The sequence below is a fragment of the Lipotes vexillifer genome, unplaced genomic scaffold (assembly GCF_000442215.2).
Source record: "Lipotes vexillifer unplaced genomic scaffold, Lipotes_vexillifer_v1.1 scaffold413, whole genome shotgun sequence".
NCBI lineage: Eukaryota > Metazoa > Chordata > Mammalia > Artiodactyla > Lipotidae > Lipotes > Lipotes vexillifer.
Window position 1 is genome coordinate 1639685 of NW_006769725.1, and position 17624 is coordinate 1657308.

The following is a 17624-nucleotide window of genomic DNA, read 5'->3' on the forward strand; positions in this document are numbered from 1 at the left end:
TGGTAACTGTGTTTAACTTTTTGAGGAACTGACAAACTGTTTTCCAAAGTTACTGTACCGATTTACATTCCAGTTAGCAATATACGAGGGTTCCCTTTTCTCTACATCCATTTCAATACTTGTTATTGTCTGTCTTTTTTATTATAGCCATCCTAATGGGTGTGAAGTGTTATCTCATTGTGGTTTTGATTTGCATTTCTCTAATGACTAATGATGTTGAACATATTTGTAGTTATTGGCCATCTTTAAATCTTTGGAGAAATGTCTGTTCAGATTCTTTGCCCATTATTTAAATTGGTTTATTTCTCTTTTTGTTGTTATGTTGTAGGAGTTCTCTATACATTTTGGATATTAAATTCTTATCATATATAGGATTTAAAAATATTTTCTCCCATTCAGTTGTCTTCTCACTTTCTTGATAGTGTCCTTTGAAGCACGAAAGTTTTAATTTTGATCAAATCCAATTTATGTTTTCTTTTTTGTCATTTGTGCTTTTGGTGTTAGATATTATCTAAGAAATTGTGTCTAATCTAAGCTCAAACAAATTTACTTTTATATTTTCTCCTAATATATGTTTTAAGGTTATAAGAAACTACCAAACTATTTTCCAAATGTATTGTTACATTTCCTTTTAATGACTTAATGGAAGTTTTAAAGAAGTCATTTTATAAAATTTCTTTAAAAAACAAGTGCCATAATTGGATAACTGTTTATAGTACATCACAGTCAAAGGACTAATTATTATTAGTCCTTATTATTCCTTATTATTCAAAGAGCTACGTAAATAAATAAGTAAATATTAACAGTCAAGTAGAAAAATTGATTTGAACAGAAACTTAACCTTCAGGAAATAAAAATAATTCAAAGGTATGAAAAAATTCTCAGTGTTATTTATAAGAAGAGAAATAAAAATTTAAACTGTATGAAGATACCCATTTTCATATATCAGATTGACAAAAACAAAAAACGTGTGGGTTAACATGGAAAAACAAATTGTCACACAGAGCTAGTGAGAATATGAATACACATAACCTTAAGACAAAGCATTACACTATTTAAATTGCAACTGCGTATATCACAATATCTGGCAATTCTGCTTTGAAAGATTTATACTGTAGGTGTGCTTGTATATTATGTAAGTATATTGCAACATTATTTACAATAGTAAATGGTTGTAAGCAGTATAAATGTCCATCATTAGGAGCCTAGTTAAATAAATTAGGATTCATCTATGAAAGAAAGTATTTCTTTGTATATAAAAAATGAAGCTCTTTATGTAGCGTTAAGGAAAGCTCTTCAGAGTATGTTGTTAAATGAAAAAGGCAGAGTTTGGGATTATGCATGCATGTTTTTATTTACTTATATTTGCAGAAAGTATTCACTGGTAGTCTTGATTGTTTACACAAACAAAACTGGGCGGTTGGAAACAGATGGGGGAGAACCTTTTGGCTGTGTACTCTTTTGTGCTCCTTAATTTTAAACTATTATATTTACCTATTCAAAACAATGTAAAAATGTGTAATTAGTGATAAAAGAAACTTGGAAGCATACTTCTATTTTTTGAGGAAAATGAAGCATTATTACATTTTCATGGTAACTATTTCCCAGGGTAATACACAATAGATACTAAAGACTCTCTTATTTTAGGTAGAAGCAGTAAGCACTTCGGTGCAGGATTCAAGTGTACTGGTACAGAGAAGCACACTGGACCTCATACTCTTCTGTTTTCCATTCCACATGAGTCAGGTAAAACAGTAATGCCAGTGTCAACATAAGGCATTCTTTTGAAATTCATAGATTCCTGATGTGTAGTTATTTTTAAAATTGGATTTAAGTTGTATTCTCTTGTTTTTTATAAACCAGTAAGTACATAGAAAACAAGTTCCCTTTTTAAAGAGTGGAATTTGTGAAATTTTGGGGAAAATAAGATTTATCGATTTGGATAAGAATATGAAGAATGAAATGGATTATTTCATACCTTTAAAAAAAAACGTTTTAACCTTTAAAAAGCAAGAGGTACTGTTATTCATTGCTAGCTGTGAGTAAGCCAAGACTCTGAGACCCAGGCCTTCTACCTAGCTGTTATCTCTGTCTTAATGTCATCTTTTCTTGGTTTGGTGATTTGGGGGATGTATGTCAGACCCTTAGCAGAGTTGGCTGTAATTTGAAAGCCAAATATTTAGTTACTCTGACATTCTCTAGTACAGTTGAAATTTGAACAACGGTTTGAACTGCACCGGTCCACTTATATGCAGATTTTTTTTTCAGTAGTAAATAATAGAGAATCCATGGTTTTTTGAATCCTAGGATATGGAACCGTGGATGTGGAGGGTCGACTGAAGTTATGCTTGGATTTTCCATTAACTCTCGACACTCTTAACCCCCTCTTTGTTCATGGGTCAACTGTACTTTCATGACAGATGAGAATAGCTCATTTAAATCGTAAATGAAGCTGGAACTTAATTTAATTACTATCCTCATTTTTTAAGGAAGTGATCTAAATTCTTTTGAGTTCTAAATTATGATGAGCAATTTAGAGCACCATTGTGTAAGTATTCAGGATGGTGGAACTATATACCTAACAAATGTAATAAGAAGTGGAAACCTTTTGCCTTGGAAAAGTAAGTTTCTTTCTAAAATGTCATTAGTAGAAAAGACTATTATTTGGGATTTTTTAAGAGCTGTGGTTAGTAGATAACTAGTGAATTTTCATTATGATTGGCCATGCTCAAATTTTTCTTTTATTACTTTATTCAGGTTGAAATTGAGTTACTAATAATTGAAGAAACTCACACGTCATTTCCTATACTGTTCCCTAGTAATAGGAACAGTATATTTATAGGGGTGGGACATACACCACCCCCAGTTTCTATTTTAAGACTTGCCATCCTTAAGCCAAGGGCCTTTATTCTGCCTCTGGCTTTTCACAAAAACGGCTGCTGGGGCATATCAGTGTAGTCTGAATTTACCAGTAGAGAGGTGGGCAAGCAGCCCGCAAGATAAGAATGATTTTTTATGATGGCTTCACAGGCGAATTCTGTCAAGCATTTAGAGAAGAGCTAACACCTATCCTTCTCAAACTCTTCCAAAATATAGCAGAGGGAGGAACACTTCCAAACTCATTCCACGAGGCCACCATCACCTGATACCAAAACCAGACAGAGATGTCACAAAGAAGGAAAACTACAGGCCAATATCACTGATGAACATAGATGCAAAATCCTCAACAAAATACTAGCAAACAGAATCCAACAGCACATTAAAAGGATCATACACCATGATCAAATGGGGTTTATCCCAGAAATGCAAGGATTCTTCAGTATACGCAAATCAATCAGTGTGATACACCATTTTAACAAATTGAAGGAGAAAAACCATATGATCATCTCAATCGATGCAGAGAAAGCTTTCGACAAAATTCAACATCCATTTATGATAAAAACCCTCCAGAAAGTAGGCATAGAGGGAACTTTCCTCAACATAATAAAAGCCATATATGACAAACCCACAGCCAACATCGTCCTCAGTGGTGAAAAACTGAAACCATTTCCACTAAGATCAGGAACAAGACAAGGTTGCCCACTCTCACCACTGTTATTCAACATAGTTTTGGAAGTTTTAGCTGCAGCAATCAGAGAAGAAAAAGAAATAAAAGGAATCCAAATCGGGAAAGAAGAAGTAAAGCTGTCATGTTTGCAGATGACATGATACTATACATAGAGAATCCTAAAGATGCTACCAGAAAACTACTAGAGCTAATCAATGAATTTGGTAAAGTAGCAGGATACAAAATTAATGCACAGAAATCTCTGGCATTCCTATACACTAATGATGAAAAATCTGAAAGTGAAATTAAGAAAACACTCCCATTTACCATTGCAACAAAAAGAATAAAATATCTAGGAATAAACCTACCTAAGGAGACAAAAGACCTGTATGCAGAAAATTATAAGACACTGATGAAAGAAATTAAAGATGATACAAACAGATGGAGAGATATACCATGTTCTTGGATTGGAAGAATCAACATTGTGAAAATGACTCTACTACCCAAAGCAATCTATAGATTCAATGCAATCCCTATCAAACTACCACTGGCATTTTTCACAGAACTAGAACAAAAAATTTCACAATTTGTATGGAAACACAAAAGACCCCGAATAGCCAAAGCAATCTTGAGAACAAAAAATGGAGCTGGAGGAATCAGGCTGCCTGACTTCAGACTATACTACAAAGCTACAGTAATCAAGACAGTATGGTACTGGCACAAAAACAGAAAGATAGATCAATGGAATAGGATAGAAAGCCCAGAGATAAACCCATGCACATATGGTCACCTTATCTAGCTGGAGGAATCAGGCTCCCTGACTTCAGACTCTACTACCAAGTTACAGTAATCGACAGTATGGTACTGGCACAAAAACAGAAATATAGATCAATGGGACAGGATAGAAAGCCCAGAGTTAAACCCATGCACATATGGTCACCTTATCTTTGATAAAGGAGGCAAGAATATACAGTGGAGAAAAAGGACAGCCTCTTCAATAAGTGGTGCTGGGAAAATTGGACAGGTACATGTAAAAGTATGAGATTAGATCACTCCCTAACACCATACACAAAAATAAGCTCAAAATGGATTAAAGACCTAAATGTAAGGCCAGAAACTATCAAACTCTTAGAGGCACAAAAATAAACTCAGAATGGATTAAAGACCTAAATGTAAGTCCAGACACTATCAAACTCTTAGAGGAAAACATAGGCAGAACACTCTATGACATAAATCACAGCAAGATCCTTTTTGACCCACCTCCTAGAGAAATGGAAATAAAAATAAAAATAAACAAATGGGACCTAATGAAAATTAAAAGCTTTCGCATAGCAAAGGAAACACTAAACAAGACCAGAAGACAACCCTCAGAATGGGAGAAAATATTTGCAAATGAAGCAATTGACAAAGGATTTACAAGCAGCTCATGCAGCTCAATATCAAAACAACAACCCAATCCAAAAATGGACAGAAGACCTAAATAGACATTTCTCCAGAGAAGATATACAGATTGCCAACAAACACATGAAAGAATGCTCAACATCATTAATCATTAGATGAATGAAAATCAAAACTACAATGAGATATCATCTCACACCGGTCAGAATGGCCATCATCAAAAAATCTACAAACAGTAAATGCTGGAGAGGGTGTGGAGAAAAAGGAACGCTCTTGCACTGTTGTTGGGAATGTAAATTGATACAGCCAGTATGGAGAACAGTATGGAGGTTCCTTAAAAAACTTCAAATAGAAGTACCATATGACTCAGCAATCCCACTACTGGGCATATACCCTGAGAAAACCATAATTCGAAAAGAGTCATATACCAAAATGTTCATTGCAGCTCTGTTTACAATAGCCAGGACATGGAAGCAACCTAGGTGTCCATCAACAGATGAATGGATAAAGAAGATGTGGTACATATATACAATGGAATATTACTCAGCAATAAAAAGAATCGAAATTGAGTTATTTGTAGTGAGGTGGATGGACCTAGAGTCTGTCATACAGAGTGAAGTAAGTCAGAAAGAGAAAAACAAATACCATATGCTAACACATATATATGGAATCTAAGAAAGAAAAAAAAGGCTCATGAAGAACCTAGGGGCAAGACGGGAATAAAGACACAGACCTACTAGAGTATGGACTTGAGGATATGGGGAGAGGGAAGGGTAAGCTGTGACAAAGTGAGAGAGTGGCATGGACATATACACACTACCAAATGTAAAACAGATAGCTAGTGGGAAGCAGCCGCATAGCACAGGGAGATCAGCTCGGTGCTTTGTGACCACCAGAGGGGTGGGATAGGGAGGGTGGGAGCGAGGGAGACGCAAGAGGGAAGAGATATGGGAACATATGTATATGTATAACTGATTCACTTTGTTATAAAGCAGAAACTAACACACCATTGTAAAGCAGTTATACTCCAATACAGATGCGGAAGGAAGGGAGGGAGGGAGGAAAGAAAGAAAAGGAGATTATGGCAAAGAAATATGTGGCTCAAAAGCCTAAAATGTTTATTAAAAAAACTTATTAACCTTTACTCTTAAACATTCCCATTGCTTTCTTCCCTTTCAAACTTTCAGTGCTATTAGTCCTTCAATATACTGATAGATGATTCAGCAAGACCTGAAGAGTTAAGTCATGGTAGACTTAAATTGAGAAGAACAATGTAATCTCACTAGACCAGTACTTCTCAACCTTTTTTCAGCCTGAGCTTCTTTCAGTACTTTCTTACTCTACCACCTCTGTATCCCTACCAACCAAAAAGATTTTCTCTGCCTACCTTCTGTATTTTGTATTATGAAAACAATAGCTGTGTTGAATATGTTTTTTTAAAGTACATACTCCACCCAGAGCAGTTCTAATACTCTTCCCCCCATTACTATACCATATTATTAGATTACCTGAGAAAAGGGATCAAAGGATCATGACAGAGTATTCTTTGTTCCCCACTTTCCTCCTTTCCATGTCTTGCATGTAATAAACTCCTAACAAGTATTGATTGTAATGGTAATTTAAGAGAGCCTTCATTACCTTATCCCCAAAAGAGTGATTGCTGTTAGGAGTGTTAGCACTTTACAAGTTTATTAGACTTTTTTTATTAATTTTATGGAAAGTTGACCCTAATCTCTAGAAGTTAGACCTTTAATTGAGATTATAATAGAATTTTTTTCCATATTAGCAATACGTAGTGATGTCAGTAGTAATCAAGAAGTGACTTCTTACTTTCTTAGGAAAGTACGTTTTTCTCTCAAAATAAGATTGGAAGACATTAGTACTTCTCATATCTTGTGACAATATCTGTGACCTACATTTCATTAAAATCCACTGGTCTGTCTTGCACTTTGAATAGATCTTTTACCCATACATGCTTTTGTAACATCATGATTGGTTGTTTGGAAAGTGTTGTTTTACTGAATTATGCATTATCTCCCAAGTGTTAACACAACAACAATCACATTTACTAAGTATCACCACTGATCTCATCAGTAAAGTTTGTTAGGTATTGGGAAGGTTTCAAGCCAGTTCGGTTCAGTTCAATATAATTTCAAGCCAAATACAAATTTTCCAAAATTCTAATTTTCTCTTGGAAGCTTAAATTTTATTATTTGTAATAATGAATATTAATTGTTTTCCCTTGAAGTGACAGGCTCAGTTTGTTTATTTTTGAGAAAATGACTACCAGGTGTCCAAGCCTGAATAATCATAGATCATATCAGTCATTCTTTCAGGTAAAAGTGGTGTTCTGTGACAAAAAGCTGGTAGTTCACCTCACAATTCAAATAGTCACACAAGTGCTTTTCCTCGAGACATCCATCATGCTTCAGTTTACAGTAGGCGTGCTTTATGTATACTCCTTTCATTACACAGAATATTAAAAGACACGTACTCGAGTCAATATTTAATAAAATAAATGTTTGCTGTTTAGTCAACATTCTTAAGTGAAACTGACTATTTTTTCTTTTTTTGTTTTTAACTTTTACTGTAAATACATAACAGTAAAAAATACAATGACTACAAGTACAGTGGATGCTACTGCTGATACTGCTGCTTTTTGTGTTAAGATGCCAGCAGTCTTACCCAGTATTGCATGATCAGAGCAAATGTTAACACATCAAAAAAGGCAAATAACATCTTGGTATTGTTTTATATATATATTTTTTACCTTGTGGTCCTCCTGAAAGGCTCTTAGAGATCGCCAGGAGTCTGGGAACCGCCGTTTGAGAATTGCTTAGATGAATAGAAGACATCTGTGTTCAGATGAGTGACCTTATTTTGGCAGCTGTTGATGATCTGTGTTCTGTAACATGTCAGTTATTTCTCTAAGATTCCTTTAAAATAAGCACGTTGGGTGAATTCCTTTCTAATACTGTCTGTCAAAAAGCATGGTGTAGTAAAAAGTTGGGTAGTCTGATTAAGGAGAGGTGCATTCTCTATCAGCTGGGCACCAACAAGGCATTTAAGTACTTAGGCCCTGTGAGGCTCTGGTCCTTTATTCTAAAGTGATTGTGAGACTAGGTGATTTCTACCATAGCTTCTAATGCTCAAATTCCAAAATTCTATTCTAAAGTGATTATCTAGTAATATTCTTAAAATTCACAGCAATTTAATTAACTGCTTTCCTTTTTTCTTTTAACTTGAACCCTTTTAGCTAAAACCAGATCTCCTTTAGTAAATCATATTTTAAACATCTAATTAAGGCTATTAGGAAAGAGGCAAAGAAAAAAGTGAATTACTTCTCTTTAAAAGACCTGGAGTAAAATGAAAAAAAGAAATTAAGATTTGTTAAAGCTGGGTGATGGTTACAAAAAGGGTTCATTATATTGTTTTCTGTATTTCTCCTTGTTTGAAATACCACAGGATAAAAATTTTAAAAAGAACAAGAAATGAAAGACTTGGAATTGATGAAGATAGTGAACTTCTGAAGAGTTTATTTATAGTCAGTTGACACCACTGCGAACGTGAAAGACTAACAGCGTACTATTTTCTTGTGTCTGTCCCTTCTGGCTCCAATTTCTTTGTTTCTGACAGATTTTGCTAATATTGGATAGGATAAAAAACTTTAAAATGGAGGTTAAACTATTTCAGTTATAGTTTTAGCTATGCAACTAAATAGCTGTGTTATCCAGCTTTTCTGTTTCCTAATCTGTAACATGGAGGTAATAATTCCTGTGTTTGAAAGATCAAATGAGATAATGTATGAAAGTACCTCATAAACCCTCAAGTTCTGAATATACTGTGAGGTATTATTTTTTAAAGAGGAAAGAAAGTAATATATTTTTGTATGTGATTAAGTACAACCACATTCCCAACTATTGCAGGCCACTCGACCAGACATGATAAGGATCTTGTCAGCAGCCCTGCACGTAGTATTAAGGAGGGATATGTCCCTGAACCGAAGACTTTATGCCTGGCTTCTCGGTAAGTGTTTGATGTGTGTGGTCTTAGCTAGGAAGGGATGAAGGGAAATTTTCCATACATAAGTATTATCAAGTTTATATATGTCCTAAATTAAGAAACTAAAAGTTTACTTAAATAGACAATAAAAATAAAGACAGTATGAGTTGTGTATGGTATGAAGAAATCTCAAAAGCTTCTTAGTTGAAGAAGCTGTTTTAATCTATAGGTCATGTTCCCTTTGACAAGATTTTTTTCCCCTTATACATTGAGGCTATTATACTCTAAGTATGTAGACAAAGAAGGATAAATTCATAATCAAAATAATGGTGTAATATCCAAAACTTGAAAGGAATCAGGACTAGTACTCCTGTCCCACACATGGTACCTGTCTCCCACTCAGGCAGTAAAATATTGTGTACACTTTGTTCTTCCATACTTTTTGTGAGTGTTTGGCCTGTCTTCACAACTCTTTACTGCCTAGAGTGAGAAGACACAATATAACTTACTTTGGATTTTCTGAATCTTCAGTTCTTTCACTGTTTGAAAAAAACCAAGATAATTCTGGAAGTTTACTATGATACTCACTTATGTATTGAATTGGTTTCCCTTTATTAAACTATCTAAAATGATCTCTCTTGCTGACATTGATTGGGCTACTAATTGGTAAGTGTTTAGTGCTGTTTTTGAGATATTTGCTGTTTTGGTATTTAGTGAACAACAGTTTTAAGAATTCCATTTAATTTATTTTACAATTTGTTTCCATGGAGGTTTTGATAACAACGGTGCTATCATAGGACCCAGAAGCACAAGACACAGCAATCCTGAAGAACACGCTACTTACTATTTCACTACCTTTTCAAAAGAATTGTTGGTGCAGGTAATGGATGCTTTCATTTTATTTTTTGGTTACTCCGTGACCACTGTAGTTACTCAACAAATAACAAATAAGACAAAGTCCTGCCTTGAATTAATTTACAGTTGAAGGGGTGGAGACAAGACTCACAAACTTCCTAAGAATGACTGTAACAAGCAAATGGCTGCAATGAAATAAGTGTGTAATGGTAAGCTAGACTCACTTCTGTGTAAGTCCTGAGATCCTTTTCTTCATTTACTTTGTTTTCATGAGTTCATCACAGCGTAGTTGCAGCTTCTCACCTGTCTGCCCTGTGGAAGTTGGAGCTCTTCCAAAAATGAGCCAGGACCTGTGTTATTTACTCTGAAATTCCAGGGAAATTTGGGTTGCAACAAGAATTTAAATGTTAAAACTACTTTTGTAATGGAAATATTAAAATGATCTATAGGCTTATTTCATATTATTTTTACTTCAATTAAATTTATTCAAGATATCTTAAACTGAGAGAGTACATGGTATCTGAAACAATTTGAAATAAGTGAGGTTATAAGAATACAGTTTTGAGTTACTAATGAGAAAATAATTGCATAATAGTAGATACTGCCATGATAACGAGTGATAGTTTGGGGCATGTTGACAGTCAAGAGGAACATTTTTATCTTTTAGGAAATCAAATAACTCATGAATTAATTTTTCTAGATTTTCTTTACATTTTCTCTAGAAAAAACAGTGGAAAAGTTAAGCCCTTTCTTCTTCTGTCAAGAGAAATGAATATAACTTTTCTTTTCCCCCAGCAGAGGAAAAAAGCCAACTTAAGCAAAAGAACTTCAGAAAATCAATAGGAGATGTAAATCTCTGTTTACATATGGTTGTATATAAAAATATTTTTCTTAAGAAAAAATCTTTGAATTTGTTTGCTTAAATGACTAATGTACTTTTTCTTCTTTGAAGGCAATGGTGGGGATCTTACAAGTGAATGGATTTGGAGAAGAGAGCACTTTAATGCAGGATCTAAAACCTTTTCGTATTTTAATCAGTTTACTGGACAAACCTGAGCTAGGTAATATATACTCTCCTAACTATCCTAGGGCATAAGATCATACGTGGTTGTTTTGTATTGCTTCATGAGAAAAATAAGACAAAGTCATTACTTAGAAAAATTTCTGTATTTTGAGGTGTTCTCAACACCTCAAATACAGGTTCTCAACAATTCGTTACCTAAAATTCACTCTAGAACATTAAGAAGATACAGATGTACATTCAGCTGGTATGTTATCATATGTGTACCCTGTACTATGTACGTAGCAGAGGAGTCACCTTAAAGGTGCTATCTAAGCCCCTCTTAATCCTGATTAAGGTACTGAAATCGAAACACTGATGATCTGTCATGACTATCTTTTAGTTCACAGAATTCAAGGATTTGAGCAAAAGTATTTTAGTCATACCCCTCAACCTTCTTCCCCACATCCCCTTTGTTTTATGTGTTTTCCCTTTCTTCACTGTGTACTTCTTATATACTAGACCTCTTGGGAAGATAGTTACGGCACCTGGGACAGAAATTAAGAAAAACTGAAAATATTAGCAACAATAAAGTGAAATAATAAAGTATTTAGTTTTATTAAATTATGTGCAGAAGTTTTAGCAAATATGCATAAGTTCTCTCACCAACTCTTAAAAGAAAAATGAAAAAATTTAAATATAAAAATAACTTGAGTTGTACCAGTGGCTCTATTACGTGGTAATAGATGGAAGTTCAGGAAGTTTTCTGAGGCGATTGGCGTCTCTTATAGCAGTAAAGTTTAGCCTTGTGCACTTTTGTATTATTTTAATTAATAATAGTAATATAAGTTACATTCATTGAGTACTCATTATATTCTGGGAACCATGCTACCCATCTTACAGAACTTTTCCTGACCCTTACACTGATAGTCCCATAAGTTTGCTCTTTTCCTCATTCTGCATGAAGAAACCAAAACTCAAAGAAGTTAAATAACTTGTCCAAGCTAATAGAGCTATTAACTGGCAAAACCAGTTTCCCTGATTTTGTAATTTCTATTACGTCAACCTATATAGTTAAATAAACATTTGTTCAGTTCTTTACTATTTTACTGTTAGCCTCTCAGGATGTGAAGTTTAGTTTCACTTCTGGAAAAAACATTATTTTTTCAAAATACCTGTTTTAAATCATACTTTAATTGTACCAATTTGTAGATAATCATGATTTGTAATATTAATTATTGTCTTTAATATGTATATTTTAGGACCTGTAATTCTAGAAGACGTCCTCATTGAAGTGTTTAGAACATTGTATTCTCAGTGTAAAGCAGAATTGGATCTTCAGATGGAACCACCCTTCAGCAAGGATCACGCTCAGTTAAGCAGGTGGATTACCAAAAAATTAAGCATGACACAAAGGTCCTCCTTTATTAATATTTGTAAAGTAGACATTGCTATATGAAATTTGTGTTATGAATGAGTTCGATTTAAAGTATCGCTATATTTTAGTAATATGAACTCTCATAATTAACTGCACTGACCTTTCAAACAGGCATGTGTAGCATGAGTGCTGTGTACAATGCCACCACCTTCCAGGGTTGGTTCTCAACCTCACCAGTTTAGAAAACTAAATTTTAGCAGTTAATGTGAAGATATAGATTCCAGGGAATTCATTCACACTTACCAAACTCACAAGAGATTAGCTTTCACATGTCAGTTAATAATGAAAGCTGTACCTTGCTTGGTAACCAGGCCTGGTAGTTTGCACGGGGTAGTGCCCTCTTGGTGCCTTGACACACTCAGGAGACCAAAGCATAGATCAGAAGAAGACTTGAACACAGAATTAAATGAATCAGGGCACTAGGCGTTCTTTAAAGACTTTTTTTCAAGTGATGGTTCTTTCTTCTTTCAAATTATTTCTCTCTATATATGTGTGTGTGTATATATATACACATTTTTTTTTTAATCCCTGGGAGAAGTCATATAACATTAATGTATCCTCTTCTCTAAGTCAGTGGTAGATACATGCTGACAAAGTCTTACTTTTTCATTTCTTCTCTGCTTTAAGGAGCCTACCTGCTTTCGGGTCTCACCTATCATTATGACAAAGGATCCAAGACAACAATTTCGTTTGCGTACTTTGCATTTTATTTAATTAATTAATTAATTAATTTTTTTTGGCTGCACTGCGTAGCTTGTGGCATCTTAGTTCCCTGACCAGGGATTGAACCTGGGCCCTCAGCAGTGAAAGTGCAGAGTCCTAATTACTGGACCGCCAGGGAATTCTCACTTTGCATCTTATTAGTGTCACCTTGGTGACACTTTGGAGATAACCTGGGCTTTCCTAAAGCATACTTTTATATATTAAAACTTCTTAAGACAGTTTTTGATTTCTGATAAATATTATAATCCCCTCTGATTTTTGTTTGAGCCGTTAATATTGACTAACCTTGTACTCTGTTTCATTCTGTACACTGCCTGATAATTTATTTTTTTCCCATAGAGTATTTAATTAGCCTTTCGTGCTATAACATGCTAGTTGTATTGACAGTACATCACTATATAGAAAAATAATTGTTTTAATTGTTAGGAAGGGTGACAGGAGATGGTAGTTAGGTGGGTATTTAATAGGCTAGAGGGCTCCCACTTGAAATAACGAAGTTATTTTTCCCTGATGGAATTACAGTAAGAGTGGCTATTGACAGGATTACTTCTTTTTGTTGTTATTGTTTTTCAAGCTAAAAATAATAATTTGATTGAAGCTCACCAAGATAAACTTAACCTTTCTCAAACAAATCCTGAATAGTACAGGAAAGCAGACAAAATTCTTTCAGAATCGAGGCTGTCAAAATCAAATCACCGGGCCTTCCCTGGTGGCGCAGTGGTTAAGAATCCGCCTGCCAGTCCAGGGGACACGGGTTCGAGCCCTGGTCCAGGAAGATCCCACATGCCGCGGAGCAACTAAGCCCATGTGCTACAACTGCTGAGCCTGCACTCTAGAGCCCGCAAGCCACAACTACTGAACCCGCGTGCCACAACTACTGAAGCCCGTGCACCTAGAGCTCGTGCTCCACAACAAGAGAAGCCACTGCAATGAGAAGCCTGTGCACCACAACGAAGAGTAGCCCCTGCTTGCCACAACTAGAGAAAGCCCGCACGCAGCATCGAAGACCCAACATAACCAAAGATTAATTAATTAATTAATTAATTAAAAAAAATCACCACTCAGTTTATATGTGTCAAGGGAAACAAAGGAATTTAATGCCAAATTCACCATCAGGCTCTCAAAATAGTTCAAAAAGAACTTCTTGTTCTTCTGCTGGAAGCACAGCTATTTTTCTTATGCAAGGTTAATTTCTGATCTTGATCATACATTTGAGTTATGAAAACTCAAGTTTGGAAAAATAACTACACATAAAGTGATAAAGTGACAGTAGATAAAAATTATTTGTTGCAATATTCTCACTAGCAAGTTTTCTAGCAAATACTTGGGAATATGTACCCCGCTAACAACATTCCACTCACATTTAAATTTGAAAAAGTAGATGTTATATTTATCAGTTTTTGTTTTTTTCTTTTTTTTTTTTAGTAAATTAAGGGAAAATAAGAAAACAGCAGAACTGATTAAAACTGCCAACCTTCTCTTTAATTCCTTTGAGCCTTATTATATGTGGGATTATGTTGCACGTTGGTTTGAAGAATGTTGTAGGTACGTTAAACTATTTTATTCATTTTCATTTAATAGCATTCAAAGCCAGTCTTTGTTATTTTTTTTAAGTTCTTGAGTTTAATGAAAAGAATGTTCTTTTATACATTTTACTACTAACAACTATCATTTAATGGCCATAATCTGTCTCTACCATGTCACTCTAGAATACGGAATCATTGATCGTGTAATCTTAGATTTGAAAAGGAGTTTAGAGATGAGTTATTCAGTCACCAGCATTGATGAAACATTTTCCCTCTCCAATCTATAGTAATCCAGTTTTTCTTTGTTGCAGAGAAAATAGCAAATTTGTGGCTGGTGCCTCAGCACACTTTCCCAAAATGCTTCTCACTTTGAATAACAAAAAAGTCCTCGGTCACTTTTATGTTTTTAAAAACATAGAACCAGCCCATGTTATCATCCACTCCTTAGGTCGTAAAGCTTAAAAAATGCTCAGAAAACCTAGTAATACTAGTGAACCTGGGTAGAATTTCTGTCTGGATTCTAGACCAAATTCTCTCAGCAGCAGATTAACCTCTCAAGCCTTGGGAGCATAGAGTCAACAAGTAAGCATTTATGATCTCGGGATTAGAAGTCTTTTAAAAATATAAAATTAATCCCTTTAATGGTTTAGAAAGTTGCCTGCTTACTCATTGAACAGCTACTGTGCACCCAGTGGAAAGGCACTATGCTAGACATATAGACAGTGCCTGTCTTCAAAGAGCTCACAGCAGGAACAAGTAAGACATACTCATGCATATTCCTAGTACTGTATTTAGTTAAAGGTTACGGGTGCCTTAATAGAGAGATTAAGATGTGGTAGGAATGTAGAGGAATTGTGGGTGTCTTTTTACCACCTGGCCCTGGCCCAGGTTTCTACTTTGTTTTCACATTCACAAACATACACATATACCCTTCTTCAGCTAACCTGGACTGTTCCTTGAACAACATTAACTGAGCCTTCAGTGATGCTGCTGAGCTTTCACTCATGTTATTTTTTCGAAAATATTCTTCTCCCTAGCCCATCTGGTAAGGTCCTATAAAGAGGTCACCCCCTTTCAGAAGCCTTCTATGACTCCCTCAAATCTCCCATCAGAATCAACTTCTCCTACCCTATCACATTGTTACGTTATTTGTCTATAGGAAATGTACTTTCGTACATTTGTCTATAGGCTTATGTTTCTTGCTGGCTAGGGACTGTAGCATATTCTTACTTCGTGTCTTCAGAGTGTAGGGCAGTGTATGGGCAGATAGGATTAATGTGATTTAATGTGCATATTTGTTGGAGGAATAATCTCTACTATTTGTATCAGAAGCGGCTTCTTAGAGGAGGTACCGTTTGAAGGATGGCTGCATTCTGGATGTGAGAGAATGAGGCTGGGAGAGGGTGCCTATCCAGGGGGACAGGTTGGTATGAACAAAGGCCCTGAGGTTAGCAATCAAGCAGCAAATAGTGCATTTTAGCTAGGAGATGAGATCTGTAGTGGGAGAAATAGGAAATAAATCCCAAATAGAATCATCCAGAACACTTGGAAGTTCAGGATGGGTGTCATAGGGAGAGGTTCAGCCTAGGAATCTTGCTTTGAGAATTTTCCATGGAGAGATACAGTAGTGTCCTAGGGGAAAGGGAACATACTTCATCACAAGAAGTTAACCATGTGCATCCCAATGTTGACATGACTCATTTAAAGAACAATGATATCATCACGTGTATTCACATCACTTGATAGGATACTTGATAAAGTGAATTTTGTCCTTTTAGGAGGACACTGCATGCCAGACTTCAGATTGGGCCTGGAGATGTTAACGACTCATCTGAGTTACAGCTGACCAATTTCTGCTTACTGGTGGATTTTTTGTTGGATATAGTTTCTTTGGTAAGATCACGCTGGTGAAAAAATATTGAGGAAATGTAATAAAATAGTTGAAATATTTCATTTTGGAAATAGACCTCATCTTCAAATAAATATCGTTTTTTAAATTAAATTGATTTTTCCCCCTTTTGGTGTAGCATTTTAAATAAAATTTTTGAAGTGTTTTGTCCTCTGACATACATTATATGTAATACATATATAATTCTTACATAATACATGGAATATATTTCCTAATTGCATGTTATTGAAGTCTTACATGTTTAGTATATAATAGTCTAATGCTGCATTTGTATTCATTAATGATTCTATTAAATGAAGACTGTTGGAAATCTTTTCCCCTTTTCTCTCCTCAATTCTTTGCTTTCTCATTTTGAAGCCTACTAGAAGTATGAGGGTGCTGTGTCAGGTATGACATTCAGCCTGTTTTGTTTTTAACTGATTGTATTCACTTTTGTTATGTTATAATTTCAGTAATGTAACAGATAAAACTGGGGTTCTTTTATAGTACATGCTTCGAAGTACTTAAATTGAGATTTTGGGAATAGAAATTTTACGTCATTAATAATAAATGACCATACAATGTTAATTAAGAGCATGGTACATATAAAATGAGTAAAATTATTTCTTTTTCTTATATATTAATAAATTTAAAAATAACATAACTTTGGAGTTATACACTGTATAAACTTTTGTCACTTCGCTTTTATTTTCAGGAGACTTATATTGAAATCCAGACAGAACACTTGCCCCAGTTGCTGCTCAGGATGGTATCTGCCCTGACAAGCCACCTCCAGACATTGCACTTGACTGAACTCACGGATTCTCTCAGGCTCTGCTCAAAGATCCTTAGCAAGGTTCAACCTCCTTTGTTATCTGCCAGCACTGGAGGTGTGTTGCAGTTTCCAAGTGGGCAGAACAACTCAGTCAAGGAGTGGGAAGACAAAAAGGTAACGTTTTGCTGTTATTTTTGGTACTAGACCAATTATATTTCTTCAAGGCAGAACAGTTTCTAACTAAAATCACTTAACACATATTAATTTAAATATTCGTCAGTCTTTCCTAATTCCCAGTGTTGTGGCAGTAGACTGTCTTGTAGGCTTTTTTTTGGCTCTAGTGCAATTTAACTGTCTATATCCACACTTTCCAAAAGAAATATAACACAAGCAACATATATAATTTAAAATTTTCTGGTAGCCACAGTAAAAAAAAAAAAAAAAAAAAAAAAAAAAGGGGAAAAAAAATTTA

General features: G+C 34.9%; 1 protein-coding gene across 2 annotated transcripts in view; it reads left to right on the forward strand.

Annotated features, from left to right (window-relative positions):
- The window catches only part of DOP1A (DOP1 leucine zipper like protein A), an 87733-nt gene that overhangs the window by 15119 nt on the left and 54990 nt on the right, over positions 1-17624 (forward strand). Inside the window, exons 5-13 of one of the 2 annotated variants that reach the window (XM_007445881.1) lie at positions 1648-1746; positions 8872-8971; positions 9718-9827; positions 10755-10863; positions 12065-12185; positions 14389-14508; positions 16268-16382; positions 16756-16785; positions 17093-17326. In XM_007445881.1, the coding sequence (XP_007445943.1) occupies positions 1648-1746; positions 8872-8971; positions 9718-9827; positions 10755-10863; positions 12065-12185; positions 14389-14508; positions 16268-16382; positions 16756-16785; positions 17093-17326 (1038 nt within the window). The remainder of the gene's footprint in view (positions 1-1647; positions 1747-8871; positions 8972-9717; positions 9828-10754; positions 10864-12064; positions 12186-14388; positions 14509-16267; positions 16383-16755; positions 16786-17092; positions 17327-17624) is intronic. The other variant, XM_007445880.1, reaches the window with a different exon arrangement.